General features: G+C 41.3%; 1 protein-coding gene across 3 annotated transcripts in view; it reads right to left on the bottom strand.

Moving 5' to 3' along the window:
- The window catches only part of dapk1 (death-associated protein kinase 1), a 33,062-nt gene that overhangs the window by 12,505 nt on the left and 7,430 nt on the right, over positions 1 to 13,127 (bottom strand). For all 3 annotated transcript variants that reach the window (XM_029829858.1, XM_003975075.3, XM_029829859.1), the window contains 9 exons: positions 9,409 to 9,630; positions 7,230 to 7,368; positions 6,174 to 6,303; positions 5,610 to 5,658; positions 5,416 to 5,442; positions 3,519 to 3,671; positions 2,376 to 2,421; positions 2,147 to 2,236; positions 1,513 to 1,605 (listed from right to left, as the gene is read on the bottom strand). In XM_029829858.1, coding sequence (XP_029685718.1) covers positions 1,513 to 1,605; positions 2,147 to 2,236; positions 2,376 to 2,421; positions 3,519 to 3,671; positions 5,416 to 5,442; positions 5,610 to 5,658; positions 6,174 to 6,303; positions 7,230 to 7,368; positions 9,409 to 9,630 — 949 coding nt within the window. The remainder of the gene's footprint in view (positions 1 to 1,512; positions 1,606 to 2,146; positions 2,237 to 2,375; positions 2,422 to 3,518; positions 3,672 to 5,415; positions 5,443 to 5,609; positions 5,659 to 6,173; positions 6,304 to 7,229; positions 7,369 to 9,408; positions 9,631 to 13,127) is intronic.

Below are 13,127 nucleotides of genomic sequence, written 5' to 3'. Positions count from 1 at the left end.
CAGACATCAGCAGTGATGCTCTGATGTACAAAGACAGCAAGAGGGGAAAGGCAGCGAGGTGAGGAGGGGAGGAAAATACGAGACAGGCAAGGCTGATACGGCGCTTGCTCAGCCAAGCGTGATGCTACATTCCTCAACATAACCTCCCTGCTGGGGAAGCCACAACTCTAACACATCAAAGAGGTTCACTGTTAACACAGTTGCTTTGTGGTTTATACCATTTGAAAATAATAAGAGAAGAATTAAGGTGCGATTTTAGGGGATCTTTGGTCACATTTATCTCTGCGAATTCCAAATCAGTTTAGTCTGAGAACTGATTCAAGTCCTTAACAAGAATCAAACATATTCATTGAAGGCTAATCTGATTAATTTAGTGGTAGGTGACATCATCAATGAAACGCGGCAGTCATTTTTGATCAAAGCATCCATCTTCCTTGACAACAGAAGAGATTAATCTGATTTATCTTTTGTGTGTGAGACATAACATTGAGCCATCTGTTTTACATTAATAAATAGGCTGCAAGAACCTGAAAATACTTCAAATAGGAGTTAATTATAGAGATGCATGTAAGACATGCTGAGCTAAAAGGGGATTTCACACCAATATAAACTGATTCATTCTGAGGTGTGAGATCTAACATTACAAACTGCCATAATCCTAACACAAACAGTCTTTAAGTAAACTACTTCTAACTGCTTAGTTAATAATTACAGAGCTATTACTGATATTCTTGCGCCACAGAAACAGACATACAGCTAAATTTTTACTTGATGTACAGAGCTAAATCTTACCATGCATTGAGGAACCATCATTTACTCTTGGATGATCTAAACAATAATCTGTTGGACAACGTTAGTCTAAAGTTTAATTCTATTGTTCCTGCGGGCTCATATTTAACATGGGTGAGTCTCAATATAAAGCAGACCTGGCCTTGTCCTGGTTACAATGCCTTGTAAATGATTAAACCTCTTACTGGGGGTCCAGTTTCATCTCAACCACAAAGTAATAATTATCAAACCTCAAGTAATAATTATCGTCGATTTAAGCACTGAATATTAAAAACACTGAAATCATCTTTACAGCTGCTGTCCTTTTCCCACTCAGTTTATTTAACATGGAACTTTCTCCTTTTTTTCATTTGAATCTGGTCACACACAACACACACACACACACACGCAGGCCACCACTGGCATGTATGAACCGTTGGAAAGATTGGAATGTTGCTGCGTTGGCCTGCATGTGTCAACAGCTGCAAGAAAGCAGTGTGAAATCATTGTAATTCAGCTTTCTGGGAAAAGGGCTCAAAATTCTTTACTGTTCAGTAGGAAATACTAATCTGAACCTGGGAGAGCCAGTCTGTGACAAGAAAACACTCCACAGGCTGAAACTCATCAGGGTGTCTGTATATCCTGTCAATCATCCCACAAAGATTAAGGATGACCACAGTAATAATAAATGCAAAGTTAGAATGAATTCTGCATTCTGAGCAGAACAGGGCTCTGATAACTTACCAAAGTGTCATCACTGCGTGCCACGCTTATGTTGCTCCTGGACAGGAAGGAGCGGGACAGACGGTTACATAAGGAGATAAGTCGGACGGATTGCTGGAAGAGGGAAGAGAGGCACTTCATGAATGAGTAAAACTAGAACAAGTTAATGCCGAGTTGTGTTAAGCAGACCATGAACAGGCGTGCAGGTGAAGACGTAAAGCAATTTTCTGCTCTATTTAAATCCACACCACTTCCTTTACACTGCGTCATACATTCTTTGACAATGCGTAGATATTAGATTATTTTCTCTTTGAACAATTAATTAGGATAGCAGGGTTCCATGAGATGACAGGTTTTCTATCTACTAGTTAGTTTTGTATGTAAAGATAAACACAAATCACTGTTACTGCAAAGCTCTCAGCGTTTTACACACTCAGGACCACTAAAGAAATAATAGCAACAGCATTTCTTGTGGGCTTGGAGCAGCTGAACCAAAATGGACAAATAAACGACCATTAAAGCAGCACTGGCAACAATATGATGCTAATGACTGAACCGGCAACGACTGTGCTGAAAATTATAATGTTTAATGCTTTCAAGACAAGAACTTTGCCTCACAGTGTGTGAAAGTAAGTCAGTAAAGAAATGCACCTACCTTCCATTTTCTTCGAGCTGCAAACTTCTTGAACTTTTCCATGTTGACTGCTGACTCCTTTCTACTCAGTGCTTGTTGAGTATCTTTTGGCTGGTTTTAAAACACAAGATATAACCATTTTATACAGGCAAACCCTTACACAAACTAGCTACTGTAATGACACAAAAATAAATATTTGACAAACACAGCACATGTTAATCTTGCTGTAGTCAAGAGTTGCTAATCCAACCTTAATCCAAGGGTGTTGTAGGCTGTCCTGAATTGTCATTCTCTTTCTGTGAACCAAAACATTCACGATTAATACAATACTGTCAACCTTTTTAGATGCTCAGCCGCTCCAGACATGAAGGTTAATGTGATCCAACGCCGTAATGATGACATCAGAGTCGAACTACAAACTTTTAATAATTACTATTAATTCCAAACGGAGTAAAACACCCCATCAATCTGCAGTGTAAAGCAGCATAACCTTCTCTTTTGAAACTGAAAAAACTATGCTATTAATTACATTTTAGTGTGGGAATACTATTGAAAAATTAAAAACAATACCAGCATTAGCTGTAGTTAGGCTGATAAGCAATGACATTTATAAACTGAAATTAAGGGAACAAAAGCTTTAAAATACTTAATGGTTGTTTACATTGATCCAGTTACCCTAATGCTAATTCCTATAATGTGCATTAGTCTTTTGTCTTGTTTGGTGCTTGTTTACCATGTCACTTCCTATTTACCACACTTCCCTCGAAACAACAGCTAAAACAAGGTACTGAGAACAACATCTGGGTACATGTGAGGAAATGAAACAAGTTCATAGATAAGATTCCTCGGTTTGAGGGGATGTTTCAACCCAAATTCGTCATTTTTTACATTCATCTTCATACTTTAACATCAATAAAAACAAGCAGTTAATGTCGTTAACGTCTAACACCTGCAGCACTTATTTAAAGATACAGTATATTAATCTTCCACTCAGCTAAGAGGCTTTGTGGCTGCTCACAATATGACTAACTAAACAATATTTGCAAAATATGCAATTAAAATGTGGAAAGAGCTTTTCAGTTAACCTATGCCTGTGTCTTTTTACTCCCGTAATTTGCTAACATCATGAGTTGTTGCTGATACATCCATGTAACCTGCAGGATTACAGATTTAAGGGCCTGTTGTTTCTCCAATCAGGTTGGTGATAGATATCATTTGTCCATTTTCAGCCACAGGCATCAACAGTGAAAAGTACTTTAATACAAGTTGCTACAGTATAAAACTTATAATAGCTGCAACAGTTTTATTGTTGCAGCGAGCAGGCAGTAGCCTCATAACACATTTAAACTGTTTTATCATATCAAAATTGATTAGAAATATCAATCAGACGTACTTGGGGTCTTTAATGAGCAGTCTTGCTATGAAGTCTTTGGCCAGGATACTGGTGTTGCTGAAGAACTCCTCATCAAACGTGTAGTCCACAGCCGAGACGTTGGCCAGTGTCTCCTGCTTGTTGTCCCCCAGGAACGGAGATGCGCCGCTCAAACTGCAAGGTAGGATAGAGGGTTTAAAAAAGGTTAATCGTACACGCAGTTCAACAATGTAGTCACATACTTAAATAATCCCACCCAGATAAAGATGGAAGCTGATGTCAGACCTTGAAATATGAATCCTTGTTCTAAGTACCGGTACATTAATGTTGTGTAATGATTTCCTGAATAAATACAATGTAAAGGTCTAAAATTCTCTCTGAATAAGACATTTTCAATGCACCTCCACAGCACTAATATAGATAAATATATTGGGGATGTGTTACTGGCATGAAAAAGGCACGTTTTAATGGACCAAACAAGAAGAACCAAGTACACATATAGGGGAGGTGGTGCTGATGCATGCAGATAAGGTCTCTTAGAAACAAAAAGATTTAAAAAAAATGGAAAGAAAATCAATTCTCGAGAAGTCACTCAAGACTAAAAACGCAAGACTGGAAATAAGATACTTGCATTAATAATAAATAGAAGGTTGACTGAGGTGCAGCTTCATGACAGCAAAGAATTCAGGTTTTTAAAATCGCACCTTAAAGCTTTAAAATTTAGAGCTGCTTCCACAAGAGCGTCCCTCTAGTCCAAACCGCGTATTTGCTTCAATCCAAATGTGGTGTGGTGGAGCTGACGACAGCCAATGAAACCATCTATCTTTAACCACGCCGTGACAGCTGTGTGGGTGGACAGCATGATCACAGATGCAGCATCTTTCTGCACATGCAATGTAGAGAAGACCTGATGCGAAACAGCGTCAGCAGTTTTGTACGACTGCTAATCCCGTAGTGTTTCCAGCTGCTTATTTAATGACACAGAATCTGCATTGACATTTACCTTTTTTTTTGCTTCCCATTTACCTCGCAGTGCTTTTGAGGGCTCTCCACATGTTTGTGTGGGCAAACGTCCTCAATGTGCCGTTTTTGTGCAAACATAATGTTTGGCCCTGTGTAGGTGTCTCTTTAAAGGCTAAAGCTGAGTGTTGAGTGCAGAAAAACCTTGTTGATGGAAGAAAAGAAACGGACAGCGACGTTGAGGGAAAAGCATCAGTTGATCCGTCGGTTGCCGAGGGCATAAACTTTTATTTTGGCTGCCGAATTAACGTGTGCTGACATCACTGCACAACAACTGTTAAAACCCATGACACAGAAAATGTCAAAGGATGTTTTTGGAGTTCAGTAATCCAACTTCTGAGCGAAAACTGAACCTCAAATAATAAATGCAGATAAACATTGAATGGAGTTTTTGTTTTGAACTCACTAGCTTGGCAGGATCTGTTCCTAACATTGATAGAGAAGCCCAAAGCTTGACTCTTACGCCCGATACCTTCACATTTTTCACAAGAGTTACTATCTACACTTTAGAGTTGTCCTGAAGAAGTCTGGTGGAAAAATATATTTCTTTAAGAACTTATTTTCTAAAGTGACACAGCTTTGTCCAACCAACACAGCAGAAGGGCTAAGCATTTATAGCTTTACACTAAATAACCCTGATATAAAAACCCACGTTAATATTTAATTACATAACATATATAAAAATATCATCTTAAAATACTGCCTCAACAGTGTAGGCTGTCACACTGTAACAGACTCTTCAGAAGATTTAATGACAAAATGTTAAAGAAGAGCCTATAAAGTCTTCGTGACTCCATAATCATCCCGTCCTGTCGAGTGAGTCACCCTGGGGTGTGAAGCAAGCGTTAAAAGAGGCCTTTCTGGTTTACACACATTTAGACACCTTTCAGATACTCACAGGATGTAGGTTATCACACCAACACTCCTGTAGAAAAGCAGAGAGAAAGGATACTGAGCATCAAAGATTCTCACTTAAAAACAGCTGTACATCACGTAACTTGCTAATTTGTTTAACAGCAGATGTTCCTTAGGATGCCAACAGTGGATTCACTGTACACGATGCTTAATGTCGCACAGGGGGATTTTACTCACCACATGTCTGCCTCCAGGCCCAAGGGTTCATAGTTGACGACTTCAGGAGCTGTAGGAGAATGCCCATAAAACAAGATTGTGATATAGCTTAACATTTCTCTGACACACAGAACCAGGCGCGTTCATTTATCTTTCTATTTTCGGGTCTCTGCTGATTCAGCTCTTAAAGTAACAGTGTTCTGGTCTGACAATTGTAACTTCTTTATTTCATCAGGTACCCAAAACCTTCTAACCTTTTATGTGAGAAAACCCAGCAGCCTCTCTTTGTGTTTGTGTTGGCAAGAAGGGGCAGTTCTGTTAATATACAACCTATTATCAGGTCTCTCGTATTAGCCCCTATTGAACAACTGGCACCTGCCCTCACAATATGCAGCTCCTGGGACAAAGCCAGGAAAACAAGACGGTGTTTAGTGAGTATATGCGTGTTTCTGAGTGCCTCTATAAATGACAGGAGAGAGAATCAAGCTGCATAAGCCCTTCAAAGCAGAACCATCGAAAAAGCAAAGAGGGGGGAAAATAAAGGATTAGGAAAAAGACTCGTCAATGATACCCATAAATACCCACCAACAAATTCTGGAGTTCCAAAAATGTTTTTAAAGTCATTGCTGAAGTCTATCTTGTGGGCCAGGCCAAAGTCAATGATTTTGATGCGTGGGTGAGGCACTGAGCGGTTCAGCAGCATGATGTTCTCTGGCTGGAAAAACAAGAGGAGAGACAGTTAAAAGGGTCAGATGGGTTGAGGAAGGGGAGTCAGATTGGACTGACAGTAGCTGGGAGTAAAATATTCCTCTGAGTGTTGATTTTCCTGGAGAATCAAACATGCATCGTGACTGGAAAAAGGATTTGATGCTCAGAGAAATAAATGAATCAATGTGGAATATTTTAAGGAATTACACAACAGGTAAGTGTAGAGGAGACAGAAAAACAAAACAAAACCGGACTGGCAGGAAGTACGCTTGTATAAACAGAAGGAGTGGCCATTTAATGACTCTTATTTGGCACTATATTGATAATTATTATTCTAATAAGTCAGTGTGTAAACGTAAGTATTTCTTACTCAATATACTCTAACAGGCGTAATAAAATAGTGTAATAAAATAGATAAAATAGTGTAATAAAATAGATACATTGTCTTTGTAGGATGGATTTGAATCTACAGTTAATCTACTGTTCCACTGCCTCCCTGCACTATCACAAAAAGCCTTTTAACTAAAGAAATTAAGTCATAATCAGAGTCAATGAGACGGTTAATAATATGTGCTAATGGTCCAAGAAAAGGCTGCAATGGTTGCTAACATCTCACACGTTCAGTTATCAAAAGTGACTGGCTGGTCTGTGGTTGAATAAACTGAAATTACACTGAATATGGGAATTAAGTGTGACGAGCCTGGGCTGTGGATTTTGATTAAGATTTCAAATGTGCTGCCAGAAATTTGAAAATCAATTACATTAAGGGAGATTTAAAACAACACACAACAATGGGGTATATGGTTTGTCAGGGTTTGGATGTATCCTGCACAGCTTTGCCTTCTCGGTTTCCAATAATTAAAGTTAGCTTGCGCAGCGCTCAGATACATTCAAACTAAGACAAAGCTTTGGTTCATTTTTTTGCTGCAGTACCTTAAGGTCAAAGTGAGCAATTTGTTTGGAGTGCAGGTAAAATACTCCATCCAGGATCTGCTTTAGAAACTGAGTGGCTTCCTCCTCGCTCAGTGACTCTTTCTCTGCCAGGAAATCGAAGAGCTCCCCACCAGCAACACTGCATGAGGAGAAAGGGGACAGAATTAAAATGAAGGATCTTTTAGATCAAAGAGAATAGAATCACAGATCATCAGAGAGCAAAACAACATCGCCACATTAAAAAAACGACATAGACAAACTCAAACTAATAAATATACTTAATATAATTGGGAAAGACTGTACAAAACCTTTTGAATTAGTTTGACTTGACATAAAAATGGCACTAAAAAACCAATTAACAAAGAATCATGAAATTCAGATTCAATTTAACATTCTAATAAATCAAAATAATAATGAAAGTAACCAGAGGTTTGCCCCAAGGACACATTTCTGGTTACTTTCATTTATCCAGTCATTATCTCTTAACTGCCCCATTTTCCAACTGGGGACACTGGGGGTGGGGGGAGGGTGTTGGAGTTTATCCCAGCAGTCACTGGGCAGGAGACGGGAATACACCCTGACCAGGTCACCAGACCATGACAGAGAACGTGAACATTCCACATAGACAGAGACCACAGAAGTGGACCGAGAGACTTTCTTGCCATCAGGGGAAAAATGTGACTTGCAGCACCACAAAGAAGCTGAAGATTACGTCTTTAATTTAGAGTGTTTATTGCTCTTTGGTCTTGATGGAGTTTAATCAGATTGTTTCTAAATGCCCCAATAAGCTTGTGTCAGGATGGTTGATGGTAACAGCTGCTACTCACGATTAAACAATCATTTTTCCTGCAAGAAATGGTCGTTTAGGGGGATTTTTCAGATTAGGAACATTCATTTGACACCAGTCAGCACAGACAAAAACAGAAGAGGAACGCTGTAGATAAGTGTAATTAGAGCCATGTTTATCCAGGCATGAACGGTTCCCTCAAACAACCCCACAAACGTGCATTTTTCCATAGTACACATGAGCTTCTCTAAATTAAATATTAACTTCAGTTCACCATTAAAGCTTCGATATTTTAATTCACATAGGTAGGATAGCCAACCTTTGCTAAACAATAGCCTAACAGCTCTTATAGAACCTTTATTTTGTTAATACACACAAACACACGCGCACACACACGCGCACACACCGCAGGACGGAAACATCAGACCAGCTGCTCAGCTGGAACCTACACAACCTCCTCCCAGCAAACACCCTCTGTGCTTTGAACACTGGAGAGAAGCTGTTGTCTCTCCTTCTGAACAGTTGATCAATGATTTTAGCCGGTGTAGCCAGGGAGCAAAGACACAAAATAACCCCCCCCCCACCCCCAAATCACCAAACCTTTACTGCTGATTGTGTAATAAATGATTTTCTGCTCAAACTAAACATCCAAGCAGCCAAAGCAGGAGGACATGGATCGGAGGACACTGTTTATCTCACAATCCTGAAGACACAGCAAAACTTTGGCCTGATAGGGGCAAAAATATATGGCTGTCCTGCTCAATAACTCAGTGAGTCTGCTCTGCAGATGGTGTGACACAGTTACAGACACCTCAATAAAGTTAGAAACTCAATTTGAAGTTTTTTTACATAACAAGCATGATGTATAGACAGATTTTTATTGCACTATGTGATGTATTCACAACCTGGGCTTTTGATATTTGGGTAAAACATTAAACCAATTTCAATAAAGTTAAAGCTCACACCATGTCCATCTTTATTTTTGGTTAGGCTTCCAGCTACACTGACCTGTTTACCAGTTTACAGCCCTGGATAAGAAAAGGGCCACTGACTTATGTTGTTGTATTTTGTGCTTAGTTGCAATTTTATCACATGAGATCACTGGTCAGGAATGTTGGTAGGCAACAGGGGCGGTTATTGTGACGCTCAGTGCTGCTGGCAGCAAGGTGACTTACACATTCAAGCGTGCTGCGATGAGCTTGCAGCTTAGATTTTAGATGAGCCAGCTGCTTCGTCATGATTGTATAGATTTAAATCCAACCACTGAAGAATGGATGGACCTGACCAATTGTGAGTATGACCAGTAATTACTGGTTTAATGATTAGGGTCAAATACATAAATTTTCCTTCTTATACTAAATAGAAATGAGGGAAACAGAGGGGATTACTCACAGCTCCAGGATCAGGATGACCTCCGCCTTGTTTTCAAACACCTCATGAAGGGTTATGATGTTTGGGTGCTGGATTTCCTTAAGGATGCTGACCTCGCGCTCAATGTCCTCCCTGGACACCCCCCGACGGCTCGATTTGCTGCGTCTCTTCTTGATAAACTTGGCAGCGTACTCCACACCTGTGCTTCTGTGCCGGCATCTTCTGACCACGGCAAACTGCCCACTAGAGAGGGGAAGAGGAGAGACCGCTGAGGGCGTGTCTCGGAACAATAAGGACACTCTCACATACATAATCGTAAAGTCGAGACACATTTTTCAGCATCATTTCAGCAGAGTGGCATAAAATTTGCATACATTCTCACTTTAGCACCTATGATCTGGCTTATCCAGATATGAAAGGATTATGTTCACATTTTGGAGTGACACAGCAGTTGTTATGGAAATTGCTTCGTCGGGTTGCTAGGCGATGCTACAATATTGCCTAATGCCGCTAATGACTACTCCACCAAAACACAGACGACAAGAAAAATATAACAATAATGATTTCAGGTTGCAGAGACACTTGGTGAAATGTTGCAAACGCCTCCGTGGTTTTTGCCTCCTCTGGCCCTGGCAGTCGTGAGGCACTTACACCCACAGAGGAAAGACCAGCACATGGGGGTGCTGGCGATAGAAAGAAGAGTGACAGAAAATGAGAGTAACACATTCTGTCTCCTTTTGTTTGAGTATATGAACCAGCAGATTTCTACGTAAGACAGAGATGAGCGGAAGGTATCTGGCAAAAGCTGTGGCTGCCTTATCAATTAACAGAGAGAGGCCTGCACAGATTAATGCACAGCTGTCAGAAAACTGTTCAGGGATTTAGTAAACTGCTCTCACCTTAATCCTTTGTGTACAATGTCGTCCAATATTTAAAGCCTAAATGTTTAGGTGGATCCCAGCGGCTGTGCGACTGTTTTATTTTGAAAATCTCACACATCACTCTGTAATTCTGAAAATCGCTGCTTTTTTCTTACTCCCTACCTGCAGTTAGCCGCCTTAAGTTCAGTCATTTTGAGTCGTGCTCTGCAAATTTCACAAATTGCTTGCTTTGTCTCCTTCAGAGGGACATTAGAGTTGACGCTGTGCTATTTCTATTTGTGGTTTTGGAGACACTCGCATACAAAGGTGGTATGTAACAGGCCTCACTTCAGAGAACTGGTGTTCAGACAGCTTGTGGTTCTTCTGTGCAGATTAAAGAAGATAGAGACAGAGGACTATTTTACTGCACTGTTCAGTGACAGACCCTTAAGGAAGTAGATTGTCGCACAACCCTGAAGCCGACATTGTGAAAATGAATGTGAAAAGGTAGAGAGGGAAAGAGCCGAGGTTGAGGGTTTTCTTATGCTAATGACACCTCCACCCCCACTCAGACCAGCTTCACCCTATTGTGACTCATGAGATCGTGATAGAGAGGAGAGAACATCAGAATTTGGTCTGTTGCTCTTATCTAAATTGTCAGAAGATGGCCATTGGGAGGATTGTCTCAATACTGTCGGTGGGCGGGCGCGTGCACACAGACGCCAGCACGTGCGCTCGTGCCAGTATCTCTCCTCTGGACAATGAAACGTTGAGGAGAACACATTCCAAACTGAAAGCCGGGTCAGCCTTTATCTTAATCAGTGTGATGAAAGTACCTAAAACACAAGTTAGAGCAACTTTAATTTAAACGCTGCTGATGATTAATCCAGAGAAAAAGTGTCATCTGTAAAGTTGGTGTAGGTGCAAACGTGGTGTGAAAATACTGCCGAGGATCGAACAGGATCACAAAAACAACTTCCCGTTTTTCCCAGTGCTACCATCTGCGCTGCCGCGTTCCGTCTGACTCCTCTTTCCTTGGAAATGCCAAAAGTCAAAGTCTGCATAGGCGTGAGCATCGGGGGAGCTCTGGAGACGTCGTTAAATGGAGCACGGGTTCAGCCTCTGCAGGGGCATTGCTGACTTCTCGCTACAGTCGGAGCGGGTGTGGTCAGGCATCTCTCAAAAGGCTCCACTAATTCTGCTGTCGTTTGCTAAGGTGGTTTCCATGATACCAACGTGTTAAAAGGTTTAAAGCAATGCAAAACAAGTGCACGACTATACTCTAATGTGGCTCAAAGTGTATTGTGTACACCAAAACTGGAAGGGGAATTTTTACAGTGGACAGCGACAATCCAAATTTAATTTGGATTATGGCTTTGACAAATAGCAACAATGCTGCTTTATCCAAATCTGCATAAAATGTAAAAATGAGCCTAATTTGCTGGTAAACTGAGTATGCAGTGTATTAACCTCTGAAAGGGTTCAGCAAAAACAAATAGGCCCTCGTAAAGAGATGCTGCCACATACTGTAGCAACAATAAAGAGCGAAGCAACGTTCTATGACGGAATGCAGCCTGTTCTGATGTGTGTACGATAAAAGGGAGGAAACCGAAGCCAGCTCTTTGTTTAACACCACCAGATGGACGTTCCGTAAAAAATAAAACATGGAGAAAAATGAATGGCAGCAGTTCAACTGAGCCGTCTCTCCTTGGTGTGATGTGGAAAAACAATCTACTGCCTGGAAATTCACAAGCCAATTTCCTGACAGACTCACATCGGACTCTAAAAACCTGCTGCATGCAAGTTAACAGGATGCAGATTCCCCTGTAGCGTAAACTCAGCTACGGTTGGAAAAACCCTGAAACTCTCCAGGGATGGTGAGGAAGAGCACCGACGTGCACAAACGCAGTTAAACGAGCAGCAGGATGTGGCGGAAAGAAGGAGCAGGCAGATAAACCCTTCCTGAGAATCACTGACACGGAGACAGGGAGGTTGTTTTCCACGAGCTGATCCCCCTCTCAGCCATGTGCTGTTGATGCTGATAGTCTGCAGGATCGAATTGCACAGTTCCCTTTGTTGTGCTTATAGCACAGACAAGGCTTTGCACTTTAGGTGTACGTGGTGCCCTGAAGTATCTGTAGGGGAGGGGATGACAGGAAGGCAGCTTGTTGGGAAAGAACAAGTTTGTGTTTGTGTCCTGGTGTTGCCTGGGTGTGACAATCTTGCATTACCTAACACGGCTGGCTGCAGTGTTGGCCTGTGCAGTGCTTCGGCGGTCTGCAGATGTATCGCGGCTTGCATCTCGTTACCCTTGATACAGCACGTTAGCGCGAGGACAAACAAAGAACTGCGCAGGTTTACTATACAGTACAGTCTTGTTGAACCTACACACAGGCGCACAGTTGCCTATACAAAGTTTAAACTATGTGGTGCTTTTTTTCCCCCTCTTTTAAAGGCACGTCTACAGTCTATTTACCTCCTAACAACCACAATTGACCACCAGGTCAATGGGGGCCAGGGAAATGCATACATCTCATTTTTACTGAAGTTATGTCAAGTGAAATGGTGTTTATTATTTCAAGAATGAGTGGTGTACACTTCAATGGGACAGACTGAAAGTAGAAAGCTGTATTGCAGTATCCTGAATCCTGATTGGGGTGAAGCAGAGAGCTGTCAAAGCTGTGCAGCCTTTCCTGGATGACCGGCTACTGTTAGTTGGATGGTTTTATGCCGGCTGCCTGTACGTGTGAAGATAAAGCAGCGAAGTTCAGCAATAATGAGCAGCAGAGAGGCTGTCCGAAGAAAAATCAGAGAGGAGGGAGAGAAGACGAATGGGGGGGAGGTGGGGAAGACAGCAGGAAGAACACAACACGGTGAATA

Source organism: Takifugu rubripes, chromosome 21 (genome assembly GCF_901000725.2).
Source record: "Takifugu rubripes chromosome 21, fTakRub1.2, whole genome shotgun sequence".
NCBI classification, from domain to species: domain Eukaryota; kingdom Metazoa; phylum Chordata; class Actinopteri; order Tetraodontiformes; family Tetraodontidae; genus Takifugu; species Takifugu rubripes.
The sequence above is the reverse complement of the archived record's forward strand: the minus strand, read 5'-3'. Positions and strand labels throughout refer to the sequence as shown.